Source organism: Columba livia, chromosome 6 (genome assembly GCF_036013475.1).
Source record: "Columba livia isolate bColLiv1 breed racing homer chromosome 6, bColLiv1.pat.W.v2, whole genome shotgun sequence".
NCBI lineage: Eukaryota > Metazoa > Chordata > Aves > Columbiformes > Columbidae > Columba > Columba livia.
The window spans coordinates 4,973,138-4,990,431 of record NC_088607.1 but is presented as its reverse complement, the minus strand read 5'-3'; the positions used below and the strand labels follow the sequence as shown (position 1 = coordinate 4,990,431).

Sequence of the window (17,294 nt, the reverse complement as noted above, 5' to 3'; positions counted from 1 at the left end):
CATTAGGTTATTCCCTGCCCAACTCTCCAGCCTGTCCAGGTCCCGCTGGATGGCAGCACAGCCTTCTGGCGTGTCAGCCACCCCTCCCAGCTTAGTGTCATCAGCAAACTTGCTGGTAGTACACTCTATTCCCTCATCTAAATGGTTAATGAATATATTGAATAATATTGGCCCCAGTACTGAGCCCTGAGGCACTCCACTAGATACTGGCCTCCAACTAGACTCCGCACCATTGACTACCACTCTCTGGCTTCTCTCCTTAAGCCAGTTTGCAACCAGTTTATAAATATGTTTATAAATATGTAAAAGGTGAGTGTGAGGAGGATGGAGCCAGGCTCTTCTCAGTGACAAGCAATGATAAGACAAGGGGCAGTGGGTGCAAACTGAAACATAGGAGTTTCCACTTCAATATGAGAAGAAACTTCTTCATGCTGAGGGTGACAGAACAGTGGAACAAACTGTTTTGGGAGATTGTGGAGTCTCCTTCTCTGGAGACATTCAAAACCCGCCTGGACACATTCCTGTGTAACCTCCTCTGGGTGTTCCTGCTCCGGCAGGGCGATTGGACTAGATGATCATTTCAGATCCCTTCCAATTTCTAACCTTCTGTGATTCTGTAAAATGGGTTCCCTAGAGCTGGCTGCCCAGAACTGTTTCCAGATGGCTATTGGTTCTCACCAACAATGGAGAATCCAAGAGCAATTTTGGCAACCTGTGCCCATGTTCAGTCACCCTCATAGTGAAAAAGGGTTTCCTGATGTTCCAAGGGAATCTCTGGTGTTTCAGTTTATGCTCAAGGACACTTCTCCAATTGATGGGCACCACTGGAAAGAGCCTGGCTTTTGGAGAGGGTTGACTACCAGCAGGTTGTTCTTCCTAAGCCAAATGCTGCACACTTACCTGCTGATTTCTGACTGCAGCACCAGGGATCTCCAGTTCGACTCCCCCTGTATTGCTGATAACATTTAGGTCCAGAGGGATTAAGGGGTCGGGATATTTGCTGTGCCAGGTGTCCTGCTGGACAGACAGCTCACGCTGATGGGGGTGACTGTGTTTGCTGAGCACAACCTGTGCCGTGGGCGGGGGGGACGCAGGGATGAGGCTTTAGTTGCAGCCATGTGTGTGGGCGGGAGGATCTCTGTGGGGCTGTGGCAGAGCCTCCTTGCTGATGGTCATGCCCTTCTCCAACAGTTTCTGGAATATCTCAAGAGCTCTCTGCCCATCCCTGAGCTCTGCTCTTTTCCACAGGGAACAACTCCTGCGGTGGCTTGCTTCAGGGTTTGTCCGGCTCATTCCAGAGCCCTGGCTACCCCAACGACTACCCCAATGATGCCCACTGTGTGTGGCACATTCAGCTGCCACAGCTGAATCTCAGAGTGGAGCTCCAGTTCTTGGATGTTGAGTGAGTCCAGGGGGGTGGCAGCTGTGGTGTGGGCAGGGTGCCCAGTGCCAGCTGTGGGCTCGGGGCATCTTCATCCCCATCACGGGTCATTGGCCACCTCTGCCTGAGTGCCAGGGGCAGGCCAGGAATGGGGTTGGGATGCTGGAGCCCTGCAGCTCCTGCTGGTCCTTGTGCTCAGAGGTGGCACAGCCTGAGGTGCTGACAGACCCTTTTCGCCCTCTGCAGGCTGGAAGGCACCATCTGCCAGTTTGATGTCATTGATGTCTATGATGGTGGGTCCATAGACAGCCCGCTCCTCGGCTCCGTTTGTAGTAACAGCCATAACGTCTTCAATTCATCTGGGTCCCAGCTGACTGTCCTGTTTCGCACTGACAGCACCGTCACACAGAGAGGTTTTGAGGCCTCCTACAGGTCATTTCTTGTTTCCAACAGCACTGCAGGTAAGATCCCAGCCATGCTTTCCTCTTCATCATGTCAGAAACACAAATTCTTCCTGAAGGCCCTTCGGTGGGGTCCAGGTGCCTCTGAGCATCCAGACCCTCTGGTCCCACGGACAAGTGTTTTGACCTGGGGTCCTTACTTTGGACAGGATTGCCCCCACGCTGCTGCCAGATGGAGGTTTCTTTGCCGAGTGGCAGGGACAGGGCTTTCTACACCTCTGCCAGTGCCACAGTCATTTTACTTCTGTCACAGAGTCCAATATTCCCATTCATAGATACAACTTGTCTTCCCAAATGAAAGAGGGCTGCTGAGTTCACATGCAGTGCCATGAACTCCTATTTGTAGCTGAGAAGTGGTGAATGAGCAAGCACAGCTGCTACTCTCTGCCTGTAACGCCAGGGAGCTCCAGCTCCATTTCACCCTTGTTGTCTTGCTAAGATAGGGCCTGGAGGGCTTGAGGAATCTGGTCATGTCCTGCCCCATCTCAGGATCACAGAATCACAGGATGGCTCAAGTCCCACCAAATTACAGAGCCGGCTATGGGGTTTGTGTTTATGTGTCCCGCAGGTCCCTTTGGGCAGAGGTGACTCCAGTCAAGCTGTTCATTGTAGGCAAATACTGCTCACTAGCCTACTGCCCCAGGTGTATCACTGGACAGACAGGTCCCACTGATGGCATGACTGCCTGTGCCAAGCACAACCTGTGCTGTGGGCTCGGGGATGCAGGGATGAGGCTTCAGTTGCAACCACGTGTGGGAGGGAGGGTCTCTGTGGGTCTGTGGCAGAGCCTCCTTGCTGGTGAACATGCCCTTTTCCAGCAGCTTCTGGGATATCTTAAGAGCTCTCTGCCCGTCCCTGAGCTCTGCTCCTTTCCACAGGGAACAACTCCTGTGGTGGCTTGCTTCAGGGTTTGTCTGGCTCATTCCAGAGCCCTGGCTACCCCAATGACTACCCCAATAACGCCCGCTGTGTGTGGATCATCCAGCTGCCAGAGCCCAATCTCAGAGTGGAGCTCCAGTTCTTGGATGTCGAGTGAGTCTGGTGGTGAGGCAGCTGTGGACTGGGCAGGGTGCCCAGTGCCAGCTACAGGTTCAGGGGTAGCTTCATCCCCTGCAGCTCCTCGTGGTCCTTGTGCTCAGAGGTGGCACAGCCTGCGGTGCTGACAGACCCTCCTCTCCCTCCACAGGCTGGAAGGCACCATCTGCCAATTTGACACCATCGAGGTCTACGATGGCAGGTCCACAGATAGCCCGCTCCTCGGGTCTGTTTGTAGTAACAATAATCTTGTCTTCTACTCAGCTGGGCCTCAGCTGACTGTCCTGTTTCGGACTGATAGCAGCACTCCCGCAAGAGGTTTTGAGGCCTCCTACCACTCATTTCTTACTTCCAACAGCATCCCAGGTAATATACCAGCTGCCCTTTTCTCCTTACTGAGGCAGAAACACAAACTCTTCCTGAAGGGCTTTCTGAGGGGTCCTGGTACCTCTGGGCATCCAGTGCTTCTGGTCCCACAGAAAAGTATTTTATTTTTGGGTGTCATTTTGTGCAGAATTGCACCCAGACTGCTACCAGAAGGCTGTTTTTTTACCTTATGTCAGGGACCAGGCTTTCTCCTCCCCCACCCAGTTCTGCTATAGAACCATCATTGATTTTTCTGACCTTTATTGCAGACAGAGGAGTTGCTTCTTCACGGCACCCTCTCTGCTGTAGCTGCGGAGACCAGTATTCCCGCTCATAGTTACTACTTGTCTTCCCAAACAAAAGAGTGCCGATGACTTCCCACGCAGTGTAGTGAACTTCTTTTTGCAGTTGAGGAGTTGTGGAGGAGCAAGTGAGGCTGCTGCTCTCTGCCTGCAGCCCCACAGAGCTCCAGCTCCATTTCTGCCTTATTGTCAAACTAAGATAGGGCCTGGTTGGGGCTGAAGGTTCTGGTTATTTCCTGCTTCAGCTCATGATGACACAATCACAGGATTGCTGAGGGTGGAAGGGACCCCCTGGAGTCCATGTGGTCATAGCTCCTGGAAGAAAGGTCCTAGCAATGGGGTGACTGCCCATGCTGAGCACACACAACCTGTGCTGTGGGCTGGGGGGATGCAGGGATGAGGCTTCAAGTGCAGCCACGTGCATGGCAGGAAGTGTCTCTGTGGGGCTGTGGCAGAGCCACCATGCTGGTGGCCTTGCCCTGCTCAGACAACTTCTGGTGATGAGATTTCAAGAGTTATTTGCCCATCCCTGGCTTCTGCTCCTTTCCACAGGGAACAACTCCTGTGGTGGCTTGCTTCAGGGTTTGTCTGGCTCATTCCAGAGCCCTGGCTACCCCAACACCTACCCCAACAGTGCCCGCTGTGTGTGGCACATCCAGCTGCCGGAGCAGAATCTCAGAGTGGAGCTCCAGTTCTTGGATGTCGAGTGAGTCCAGGGGGGTGGCAGCTGTGGTGTGGGCAGGGTGCCCAGTGCCGCCTGTGGGTTCAGGGGTGTCTTCATCCCCATCACGCGGCCTTGGTCACCTCTGCCTGAGTGCCTGAGCCAGGCCAGGGATGGGGTCAGGATGCTGGAGCCCTGCAGCTCCTGCTGGTTCTTGTGCTCGGAGGTGGCACAGCCTGAGGTGCTGACAGACCCTCCTCTCCATCCGCAGGCTGGAAGGCACCTCCTGCCGGTATGATGCCATTGAGGTCTATGATGGTGGGTCCATAGATGGCCCGTTCCTTGGCTCCGTTTGCAGTAACGACCACAGTGTGTTCAGTTCATTGGGGCCCCAGCTGACCGTCCTGTTTCGCACTGACAGCAGTGTCACGCTCAGAGGCTTTGAGGCTTCCTACAGTTCATTTCCTGCATCCAACAGCAGCACAGGTAAGATCCTATCTGTCCTTCACTCTTGGCTGTGACAAAAGCACAAACTCTTCCTGAAAGGCCTTCTGGTGGGTCCTAGCACCCTCTGGGCATCCAGACCCTCTGGCTTCTCCAACACATCGTGGTTTAACCCAAGTTAGCAATTCAAAACCACGGTAGCTGGTCTCTCACTTTCCCCTCTCTGCACCTCTGAAGAGGTGAGAGATTTGAAAGGGTAGGGAGAAACTCGTGGTTTGAAATAAACATAGTTTAATAAATTAACAAAATATTACTAATGTACTACTACTCTATATAAAATGAAAATAGAATATAAAAGAAAATACTAAATACACTTCCTCATGAACTCTCTCTGTATCAAGCAGCCAGTCTCAGGAAGAGAACACCCTTGTCCCGAACAGCCGATCATGAAGACAGAAGAAAGAAAGAGGCAGAAAAGCCCAGAGGCCGCTCCAAAATATCAGGATGGCAAAAGGCTGTACCAAAAGAACTCCCAAATAGAGCTGCATGGAAACAAAGCAGAAACGGGAACGAGTCTCCGTCTCTCCCTCCCGCTAGCCGGAAAATCCCAACTCTCCTTAAATATGAAGCGTGATGCTAACAGCATGGAATATATCTCATTGATCAGCCTGGATGTCAGTCAAGGTCTGCCCCACCCATACCCCCCTTCCTCACTGTCTCATACCTGTGGGCAGGGTGCTCAGACAGACCTTGGCTTCCCGACAGCAACAAATAAAAACATTAATTCTGTCCCGGGATGTTATCTTCTTCTTCTCAAGCTAAATCCCAGCAATGATTGCACTAGCTTTGAAAAAGAACGATTTCTAACTGCATGAAGAAAACTAACTCACTTCCATTCAAACAAGCACATTGCACCGTTTATTTACTGCATGCTTAGGCCTTATCAATGCATTCTAATTAATTACTACTATTATATGGAATACTTATGTACATATGCACATACATACTTATATATACAGAGATAAAATTCATCATTCCCTTAGTCTGTGGGACACCCTTTTGTTCATTTATTTCATGACTTTGAGCTTCATTTATCACAACAGCCTCCCAGGGCAGGGAAGATGTTTTATCTAGTACAGCTCATACCCACAGTTTGTGGGTCAAAGATGTTGCCAGGCGTCACTTTTTAAAGCCAGCTCTGGTTTCATTACTACTGCATTAATCTGAAAGTCACTTATTGAACACGGTATGGTGTATAGCATCATGTAGCAATTAACACCATGCAGTTCAATATTTATTGTCACCCAGAATCAAATCCCCCTGAGGTACACATTGAACTTCTCCATCCTTCAGTATTACCCATCAAGTGCTTCCAGGTCCTTGGGTGTAAACCTTTTCATGAATGGATTTGCCTTCACCTGAGGCAGGAGTAACCCAAACCGCCTTCCCTAACTTATTTTTTGTGTGCACTGCAGGGAGTTCATCCCTTTCTACAGTACTTAGAAGTTCTGATTGGGCAGACCTGGCTCATTTGAAGGATCCTCTAGTGCTGACCAACCAAGTGGCTTTTGCTAAATGTGAATCCCAAGTTTTGAAGGCTCCACCACCCATTGTCCTTAGTATGTCCATTGTACTTTAACAGTCCATTGTACTTTTCCATTTTCCCAGAAGCTTGTGCAAGATAGGGGATGTGATATGTTAAGCTCTTTGGCCCAAGTGTCTCTAAGCCTGTTTTTGAAATGAGTCCCATTCTCTGACTTGATCCTTTCTGACATGCCATGTTGCCATAGGACTTGCTTTTCAAGACCCAAGATAGTATTCCGGGCTGTAGCGTGGGGTATGGCACATGTTTCCAGCCATCTGGTAGTTGCTTCGACCATTGTAAATCCATAGTGCTTACCTTCGCAGGTTTGTGGAAGTGTAATATAATCAATCTGCCAAGCCTTTCCTTATTTATATTTTAATCATTGCCCTCCATACCATACAGGCTTTAACTGTCTGGCTTGTTTGATTTCAGCACAGGTTTCACACTCATGGATAACCTGTGAAATGGTATCCATAGTTGTTGCCAATTGCTCCTCTTCCATTGCTGTAACCGTCCCCACAAGGTATTTGCCACCATCCATGAGTCAGTGTAGAAATAAAGTACTGGCCACTTTTCCTGTTCAGCAACATCTAAAGCCATCTGGATGGCTTTCACCTCTGTGAACAGACTTGATTCACCTTGTCCCTTAATGGCCTTTGTGATCCATTGTATGGGAATCCACACAACACCTTCCCACTTCTGATGCTTTCCTACAAGATGACAGGATCCACCAGTTAACAGGGTGTATTGCTTCTCATTCTCTGGTAGTTTACTATGTGGTGGAGCTTCTTCAGCACGTGTCACTTCCCCTTCATCTGACAACATTCCAAAGTCTTTACCTTCTGGCCAGTCTGTCATCACTTCTAAAATTCCTGGATGACTGGGACTCCCTGTTTGAGCTCCTTATGTAATCAGTGCAATCCACTTACTCCATGTAACATTGGTTGCATGCCTTTTCCAACCTAAATAATTCTATGAGTCTATAATTTTATGATCTCTAGGTAACCAGGGCTCCATTATGTGTAGTAGTTACTTGGGAAGGCAAACGCCATGACTCTGAATATCTTTCCTCCCTTCTTCTTCTCCCAGCTTTACATGCTGAGCATGACATCATGTGGGATGGAATATCAATAGCAATACGTATTGTGGATGGTACATGCTGGACTGAGACACTGGGAGATCCTCATTTGCCAAGCCATCAGTAGGCAACTTCTAGAAAGATCTTTGAAGAAGTTGGTGTCTCACAGAAGTGCTGTGCTTCCTTGTCCCCTGCCTGCATAAGCCAGGCTGTTCTCCTGCTGCACCTTTGACCATGCCATGACATGAGGCATAGCACAGACAGAGCACGATGCTCCCTGCTGTGGAGCACATCTCATGGGAGCCCTTATTGAAGAGAAGCTTTGCTCTGATGTCTCTGGAAAGTGCCTTTTTATCCTAAGCGCTGGATCATGTGTGATCAAGGCTGGTCCTGGACTGTGGCCAAGGCAGGTGAAAATGGACTTCAATGCCTGTTCTCAGGGCAGCTCCACCTGAATCAACAGACCTTTGGTACCTCTATTGCAACATTTTAAGGCTTATGATGCCAGAGATAGCAAAGCTCTGCCTTTTATTATTCCTAAGGCTATCCTGGTTAGGTGTAACTGGAACTGTGAATGGGCAAACTGAGCTACTGCTACTGCTTCTGGTGTTGGAACATATTCAAAACTTCCTAAGAGGAAAAAGGCTGCATCAGACTTCAGTGCCCTTTGACTTAACACTGTGATAATGCAATTGCATACAGCCAGGGGAAAATTTTCAGTGGAAGGTTTCTGAAGAAGAAAGGGCTAAAAAACAACATAGATTGAGGACTGAACTGGATGAAAGTTCAATGACTCACAAGTACTTAATGCTTAAGACCAAAGTATATGTAGTACCTAAAGAGCTATAATAAATTTCTGTTATCATGAAACTACATCCTCGGTAATTGCAGCAAAATCCCAAATGTCCCTGTAATTTCCCCCTTTATTAAATACTGGTGAATGAGTAAAAGGTACATGAGCATCACTATAGCAATATTAGAAGGGTCATATTTGCACTAAGGTCTGAAGTTTTCACCACCATTTCTTGGTTGTGTAAGGTAAGTCTCCCCCATCTATATATCAAATCTCAAATTTTAGGTCAAAGGGTATAGTTGTTAAAGTGCTTGTAATAAATATCGATAATGGTTCTTAGCAACTAACACATCTCACATTTTCTTTCTTAATCATTCTTTCCTTCCTAATTCTTGTTCGAAAAGGCTTGTGTTAGCATTGATTTCTCTTTCAAGGCTTTTTGTCAATTCAGTAAAAGCCTTGCTTATTACTATTCTTAGTTCAGGTTCTTGGTTCAAAACTACAACAATATTCTTGCACTGTAGGGTGGCAGCTACAAGGGGCACAATGGAATAAGTCAATGGCTATTGTCTTTTTCTTGTTTTAAGGGATTACTCATGCATCCTTATGACAAGACAGAGTAGATTCATTGTTTTCTTGTATTCACGTGAACCAGGGAACACCAAACCCAAAGGCAATTGCAGAGCAGTAAAATCCCCAAGGAAAAAAAATATAGGTCATAGAGGGGATGAGAAGTATGACATTCTTATAACAGACAACTCACAAACATAATGCAGAATCTTTTTTGGAGTATTTTAAACATTTCTATAGACCTGCACTGTTCTTGTTTATTTTTTTTTGTTTTTCTTCTTCTTTTTTTTTTTTTTTAACTCCAAGTATAACAGCAGGATTTAGTGAACACTTGTTCTAGTGGACAGCTAACCTCCGGTAGAATATATCATGAGACAGCTGTGGTTGATTTTCTTGGACAAACTTCTTTAGGTTTTGTGTGCCTGAAATATTTCGTATTATGGTAAGACAAATTCGATCCCATGTATTCTGTGTCAGTGATCCACAGTCAAGGGCCAACACAATAGTTTCCATTTCCTACTGTTGTGAGAACAGCAACAGACTGCTGATACACTATCAGGAATACAGCCTCGTACGTCAGGTTCTTTACAGTTTTTTTATGGTACTTTATTTTGTGGCAAGCTTCCTCTTGTTTTGCTGTCAGTACGTGCAATAGAAAGGAGCGATAATCTAAGGTGTATTTTGTACAGAGGACACTGGCATTTCAGCAGCTGCACATCAAAGGCATCTGTTATCAAAGCTGTAGACATAGGTTCCCACACAAGTTAAAGAACATTTACTGGAAATGTCAGAAACGAACCAGGAAGCTGAGACTGGTGAAGCCTGGCAAGAATGCTGACAGTCAAGTTTTTGTTAAAGAACTATGTTAGCAGATTTAATTGTTGTGGATAAATTTAACCGCAGTGCATTCAGTCCCTCTCTGTTCCTGAATCTCCTTGATGTCATTCATAAATTTTCTATTCATGGTGTCACAGACATGTTCTGGGCATCCTCTAGTCCATCCCCTTGCTCAAAGCAGGTTCAGAGAAGCAGGTTGCTCAAGACTGTGTCCAGTTGTGTTTGAATATCTTGAAGAATGGAGGAACCTATAACCTTACTGGGCAGCCTATTCCACTGCTTGGCTACCCTCATTCTTCTTTCTTATGCTTAAATGGAATTTACTTCAGTTAATGCCCATTGCTTCTCATCCTGCCATCAGGCACCACTGAGAAGAGTCTGGCTCTGTCATTACTCCATCCCATCAGGTATTTGCACAGATTGATGAGATCCCCCTGAGCCTTCTCTTCTCTGGGCCTCTCCTCCTATGAGAGATGCTCTAGTCCCTTAATCATTTCAGTGGCCCTTTGTAGACTTGCTCTAGTATGTTCATGTCTCTCTTGTACTTTGGAGCCCAGAACTGGAACTTACACCCCAGATGTGTCTCACTAGTGCTGAGTAGAGGGGGAGGATCACCTCCCTTGACCTGCTGGCAATGTTCCTCTGAACACCGGGATGCCACAGGCACATTGCTGGCTCATGGTAAATTTGTTCCCCAGAACCCCCCAGTTCTTTGCTGCAAAACTGCTTTCCAGCTGCTTGGGTTCCTTGGTCTACACAAAGACCTTATTTTTCAAGAGTTTAGAGTCAGGATTATGACCCTGTAGCCCCTTCCCAATGACAGTGTGTGATAACTCCACTGAACACATGGTATTGTTTTTGCTTTTGTCAGGAAGTCAGGAGCAGTAGAGCTGTGAATAGCAATGTTCAGGCTTACATTTCTTTATTACCATATCAATACAATCAGTTGCATTTACCATTGTCCTCCAGTTTGTTTGCTCTTCTCAACAACTGCTCTGACAGTTTCTGATTAGTTTCTGGACTCTGGCCTTTTGTCATTCCTTCCTCTACTCTAGCACTGTGCACATTTGCAGGAAGAGGACTCCTTTGTCCCTGTGTCTCAAGACCTATAATGTGCTTTTCTGCAAGAGAGAGGTTGGAATACACCAGCAGGGGTCATGAGCTATGTCAGCTACTGTGGTTTGGTTGATGTTTGTCGGATAGGTACAGCCTAGATGAAGTGTAATGAATAGATAATAGACCAATAATTGTCCGGTTTCTAATTGACCTACATTTCTCCTCATCAGATGAGGAGAAACAGTAAAAATGCAATATAGTGACTCCAGCAAATATATTAGCAGAACAGGATTATGGGCTGTTGTGTCTGAAGTGATCTGTAACTCCACTAAGACTTCACATAGACCAACCAAGAAAATAATTTCAACAGGATTTTTGATTTTACTTCAACCTACATTTCTTTCCCTTTCTATAAACTTCATGATTCAAAGGACTGAAGGAAGTCTTGTTGGCAAACTCAGCTGAGGAGCGTAGCAGTAAATTGAGGGAAGGGATTGGTCAACCAGAGCAAGCTGGTCCCAGATGAGGTCCACTTAGAGTATGTTACAAATTTCTGGTGTTAATCTACTTGATACTTGACATAATCCCATTTGTGATGTGCTGTTTGTGCACAAGCAGCAGGGAAACAAGCCTGTAATTTCAAGTGGAAACCATCAGAAATATAAACGTTTATGAGATGAGGGCTCTCTGCTGAAGGATTTATCAGAAAGCCTGCTATGAATTTGCTGCTGCACCTTGCAATGCATTCCAGTCTGATTAATTAAGTTGTCAGTTACAAGCAACAAATAAATGAAATTGGGATGGTGGGGGTGAAGAAATATGTAGGTTCACAAGTCTGGTTCCAAAGGTAGTGCTGGGCCTGCACATACTGTTAAGATAATTTATAAGGGCAATAGCACTAATTATCCATAACATGGGAACTTTACTGTTCATGTGTAATAATTCTGTAAAGAACAGGTAGTCATAAAGATATTACTTAAGAAATCAGATACAACATGAATCAGACTGGCCTTGGGAGCCTCACCCTTTTACAGGTGCAGAGTATAAATTCTCATGCTCTGTCTTATTAGCATCTCTTGGCAAGATGGGTACCACCAAGACCTGGCTGTGGTTATTCCTCTTAAATACAGCACTCCTGGATGCCACCTCAGGTAAGTCACTTAAAATCTCTAAAGAACATTATTCTAAAAAGTGTAGGAAAAAGGGAAATGTCTTACTCCTCCGTATTGGTTCCATACATGTAATTCACATGCCAGTATAATCAACTTTGTGCAAAGATTAGAAGACAGAATGAAATTAGATAGTGTGATGTTGTCTATTTAAAAATATGAACCAATCAGTATTGTGTTTAACTATTAATCATGTTGAAGTAAATTTAGTGCAGTGAAGATGATATTACTGTGTTTTGCAGTAGTGTCTTGCATAGTTTAAATGAACAAAAAAACCTACCAGAAAAATACTACTGAAGAACTTTGTTTCTATAAATCTTCAGCATGAAATTAAGATGGAATACAGTTTCTTTGGCTGCAATGCATATAAGCTTAAAAAGACTTCAACTTTGCATACGCACATGGAACTACTCAATACTTATTTACCTTTATATAATTTAATGGAAGCACACTAGTAGGACACAGTTGCTACCCTGTACGGTATCATGAAGTCCTAGAGTTGTGCATTTTGCTCACAGTTGCACCCTTGAGACCTTCATGCACATGGAAGAAAAACCTGGAGACTGTAACAACCCAGTCTGCACATTTAGACATGCAAATAAAAATAGTGTTGGATTTTCTCAGAAACCAATATTTAACGTCACTGAGGACTTTCTTAAAACTATTGATATTTTCACAGAATCACAGAATCGACTGGGTTGGAAAAGACCTCAGAGATCATTGAGTCCAACTCTTGGTCCAACTCCAGTCCGTCAACTAGATCATGGCACTAAGTGCCATGTCCAATCTCAGTTTAAAAACCTCCAGGGACGGCGAGTCCAGCACCTCCCTGGGCAGCCATTCCAATGCCTGACCACTCTCTCTGCAAAGAATTTCTTTCTAATATCCAGCCTAAATTTCCCCTGGCAGAGTTGAAGCCCGTGCCCCCTTGTCCTATTGCTGACTGCCTGGGAGAAGAGACCAATCCCCACGTGGCTATAACTTCCCTTCAGGTAGTTCTAGAGAGTGATGAGCTCACCTCTAAGCCTCCTCTTGTCTAGACTAAACAAGCCCAGCTCCCTCAGCCTCTCCCCATAGGTCTTATGTTCAAGTCCCTTCACCAGTCGTGTTGCTCTTCTCTGGACCCGCTCCAGCACTTCAATGTCTTTCCTGAACTGAGGAGCCCAGAACTGAACACAATACTCCAGGTGTGGCCTCACCAATGCAGAGTACAGGGGAAGGATCGCTGCCCTTTTCCTGCTGACCACGCTATTTTGGATACAGGACAGGATACCGTTGGCCTTCTTGGCCACCTGGGCACACTGATGGCTCATGTTGAGCTTCCTGTCAATTAGTACCCGCAGGTCCCTTTCTGCCTGACTGCTCTCCAGCCACTCTGCGCCCAGCCTGGAGCGCTGCAGGGGGTTGTTGTGACCAAAGTGCAGCACCCGGCACTTGGCCTTATTGAACTTCATCCCATTGGAATGAGCCCATTTTTCCAGTCTATCCAGATCCCTCTGCAGAGCCCTCCTGCCTTCCAGCAGGTCGACACTCCCTCCCAACTTGGTGTCATCAGCAAATTTGCTGATTTTACAGGGATTAATTCTTGGAAAATTCTTGAAAAGCACCTTACTTGGAGAGGGTTGAGGTGAACACTGGGGAGTTTTGTTTGTTTTAAATCAAGATGTGCAATTTTGAAGGATGCACAAACCATTACTTACTGAAAGTTACCCTGGTTTTCCAAAATGTTTCCCCTGTTAAAGACTAAATATTTTAATTGCAATGCCCAATAGAATTTGCATGACCCAGCCTGGAAGTTAAGGAGGAATTTACATGGTGATCTCTATTTGCTCTTCATTTTATGCTAAACTCCACTATCTGTCTCAGTGCATAAAGTCACTTTTTGAAGGTGTGGGAATTACTAAGTATTTTTTGTGTGCTACTCAAAATAAAAAAGGCTTGAGAAATACGCACCACTTCTGAAATGCTGTATCAGACCATGGATCATGGCTAAGCATGTCACTGTTTTTATGTGAAAATCATTACTACGTTTTTCCTACTAGACATGAAATGAATAGCCTAAGTAAGTTTTCTTTATGCTTGTTTTACATGTTTTTCACCATGCATTTAAGTTTACAGGAAAAAAAAAAAAAGCAGACAAACAAACAATGTTCCACAATTAAAATACCATGGATATTTCAAATTAGAATCACAGATTTAAGAAAGTACCACAAATTTTCTTCATTACTTCCACCCAGTCACATCTTTCTGTAAACTTTGACTGTTTTTTTAACTGTGATGACAATAAGTCTGTGCAATACTTGATTTATTTAGCTCCCAGCACCTTCTGTGCGTTATTGCTAGCAAATACATGCTAAGGATTACCACAGAAAATGCAGATATTAGTCAAAAATCCAAACTAGTCTCTTTAGTCTGACAGAACATTGATCCAAACCTGCATGTATGAAAAATTGGTTTGCTAGATGGCAGACTGGCCTTCGGTTGTCTGTGTACAGTCTTTTATCAATTGAAAAGTTAATTGTGGGAGGTTACTAAGCCCTTATGGGCCATGGCTGACATTACCCAGAGACTTCGAGCCACAGGTTTAATGTAGAAGAGCAAACTTTACTGTGATGCTTGTACGATGTTTTGTAGGATGTTCTCTCATGCAGATTGAATTTATGGTGCAGCCCTGCCCTCCCCTCTGAGTTCAGATTATTTTAACCACATTCAATTGAGTTTGACTACTTTAAACTTTTAATAAATGTTTTAACATTACACACACATGCAAAACACCATTTCTGACAGTCAGGTCAACCATCACTTATTCTTCTCCAAGATATAAGTGTTTCTACATATATTTTCAAGGCCAAATAAATTACTCACACACTTAGGAGTGCATGCAATGCATAGGTTCTGCCCCTTGATTTTCATAATCCTAAGAGTGGTAAGACAGACAAGTCTAGCAAATATTAATAACTAAGATTTATCGTTAGCAGTTTACCAAAGAAGTTGTAAAAAATTATTACTTCTGTGTCCTGGAGCAATGGACGCCTTTATATCCTCAGTGTAAGTATATCACTGGGCAAAATATGCAACACATCCTTTTTGTAAAATTCCATTTTCAACAACCCCACACACACACATCTCTTGTCTGTCTTGTCCAAAGCTGTGGGCCACAATCTGCTATTGTACTTGTCACCGTGGCGAATGAGTTTATCTCCTTGGAAACAAGTTCCTCACTACTGTTTTGGTTTTAATTTGTAAAGCAGTTGCATAAAGGGAAATTAAGGGATCTGGGAGGGATCCTAGTTTCTAAGATTAAAAGTTTCTTACTTGCTTCTTTCTCTTCTACCTTAAACAGTTTCATATCTCAGGACCAAAAGTGCCACCATGCTAATGTCTTGAGTTGTATCTGTGTTTTCATGTTTTCTGTCTATGTGTTACTTTTGGGATGTACTAGTTCATATCTCAGCTCAGGGGTCTGAAGCTGCCTGGTGGTAGGTGGGACACATAGGAGCACGGCGCTATGAACCACATACCCAGGGCAGGGCACTGGTCTGCCAGTTGTGCCCTTGGTGCTATCGGGCTTCTGCCATGAAAACCCAAAGACACCAAAGCTCCAAGGTGGATTGCACCAGGTCCCAAAAGATGCACCTCTCCAGGGAAACCATAGCTCACCTGCGTTTGTTTATCACTTGCATTGTCCAATTTAGTCACTCACTAAAAGCAGCTGTTTAACACAAGACTCATAAAATCATGGAATCAGAGAATGGTTTGGGTTGGAAAGGACCTTTAGATGACATCTGGTGCAACCCTCCTGTAATAAGGAGTGTTATTTTCAGCTAGAGGATGTCTCAGAGCACTGTCTAACCTGTCCTTGAATGTTTCCAGAGATGGGACATGTACAACATGTCTAGGCAACCAAGAAATAAGCATTTCATTGCCTGAAGAGAAAAGGTTTTGGAGATGTGTTCAAAGACTGTGTTTTTCTTTCCTCCCACCATGGAAGAATACTTTGCAGAGAACCCCAAGCTCTCCACCATCCATGTGTCTGGGTGGTAGGAATAACCCCATGGCTGGGAGAAAACCTGTCCATGCTCCTTCATACACAAGATCCTCACTTGATTCTTTCTCTTCCTCCGCTACAGATGCCACAAGCGTGAAAGGTGTTCCGCCACCACTACCTATACCAGAAGACACAAATGTGGCTAAAAAGGCCTTAGTGGTGGCCAATCTTCCAGGTGGGTCTGAGTTTCTTATAGTTTTAGTACCTACTGCTCTTTGGGTGGAACCAGTTAGTGGCTCACATGCTGGGTCTTGGTCTTCTCCTTAGGAGAGCAGACCCAGGGAAATACACAGCCTAGTATAACACAGGGTGGCAGTCCTGGTGGCCTAGAACTCCTAGAGCATTGCCAACAGCCCAGTGAGAGAAGGTGCTGGGCTGCTAGAAGATTTTCTCATGTGTTCCCTGTCTCCTTCTTTCTAAGGTGCAACCCTGAGCCTGGTGAACGGCAGGAACCCGTGTGAGGGACGCGTAGAGATTGACTACTACGCGGGCATGGGCACTGTCTGTGATGACAGCTGGGACCTGAACGATGCCCAGGTTGTGTGCAGGCAACTGGGATGTGGCTCTGCTGTTTCTGCACCCTCTAACGCCTACTTTGGACAAGGCACCGGCACCATCTACCTGGATGATGTGCAGTGCACAGGGAATGAGTCCTCCCTCTTCCAGTGTAGCCACCTTGGCTGGGGTGTAAACAACTGTGGCCACAATGAAGATGCTGGTGTTGTGTGCTCAGGTACCATTGCTTCTGCTTCCTAAATACTGGGATACTTTCCAAAAGAGGCCCTTGTTGGTAACAATTAACTATGTCTTGGAGGCACATTCAAAGATCATGCTTTTCTTTGCACCCACCATTGAAGGCCATCCTGCAGAGATCCCCAAGCTCTCCATCTCGCATACGAAGAGTGGCACGAATATCCCCAGGGCTGGGAGAAAACCTGTCCATGTTCCTTCATCCACAAGCTTCTCACTTGATTCTTTCTCTTCCTGATATACAGGTGTCACAAGTACGACAACTGTTACCACTCCACCAATGACTACAACAGGTGGGTCTGAATTTTCTTCTTTGTTTTTTTGTTTTTTTTTATGCCCACTACTTTTGCTGGGAACAGTTTGTGGCTCAAACAATCAGAGATTGTGTTGTTCATTGCACCCACCATGAAAGACTCTCCTGGAGAGACTCCCAGGCTTTCCATCACCTCTGTGTCAAGGTGGCACCAACAACGCCAGGGCTGGGAAAAAACCTGTCCATGATATTTCATCCGCAATGTCCTCACTTGCTTCTTTCTCTTCCTCCTCTACAGGTGCCACAAGCATAAGCACAACCAGCTTCCCAACAACCATTCCTCCAGGTAAGTCTGAATTGGTCTTGGTTTTTGTAGCTACTACTTTTGGTGGAACCAGTTAGTGGCTCACATGCTGGGTCTTGGTCTTCTCCATGGGAGAGCAGACCCAGGGAAATACACAGCCTAGTATAACACAGGGTGGCAGTCCTGATGGCCTAGAACTCC

At 45.5% G+C, this 17,294-nt stretch overlaps 2 protein-coding genes across 4 annotated transcripts in view; both read left to right on the top strand.

Annotated features, from left to right (window-relative positions):
* Window positions 1–5,439, top strand: part of LOC102092903 (cubilin) — a 41,016-nt gene extending 35,577 nt beyond the window's left edge. For all 3 annotated transcript variants that reach the window (XM_065066801.1, XM_065066802.1, XM_065066800.1), the window contains 7 exons: window positions 1,249–1,402; window positions 1,628–1,842; window positions 2,721–2,874; window positions 3,029–3,243; window positions 4,098–4,251; window positions 4,478–4,692; window positions 5,055–5,439. In XM_065066801.1, the coding sequence (XP_064922873.1) occupies window positions 1,249–1,402; window positions 1,628–1,842; window positions 2,721–2,874; window positions 3,029–3,243; window positions 4,098–4,251; window positions 4,478–4,692; window positions 5,055–5,284 (1,337 nt within the window). In that variant the 3' untranslated portion in view covers window positions 5,285–5,439. The remainder of the gene's footprint in view (window positions 1–1,248; window positions 1,403–1,627; window positions 1,843–2,720; window positions 2,875–3,028; window positions 3,244–4,097; window positions 4,252–4,477; window positions 4,693–5,054) is intronic.
* Window positions 5,440–11,653: 6,214 nt separating this feature from the next.
* DMBT1 (deleted in malignant brain tumors 1) overlaps window positions 11,654–17,294 on the top strand; it is a 39,734-nt gene continuing 34,093 nt past the window's right edge. The window contains 3 exon segments of the mRNA XM_065068628.1: window positions 11,654–11,720; window positions 15,869–15,961; window positions 16,208–16,519. Coding sequence (XP_064924700.1) covers window positions 11,654–11,720; window positions 15,869–15,961; window positions 16,208–16,519 — 472 coding nt within the window.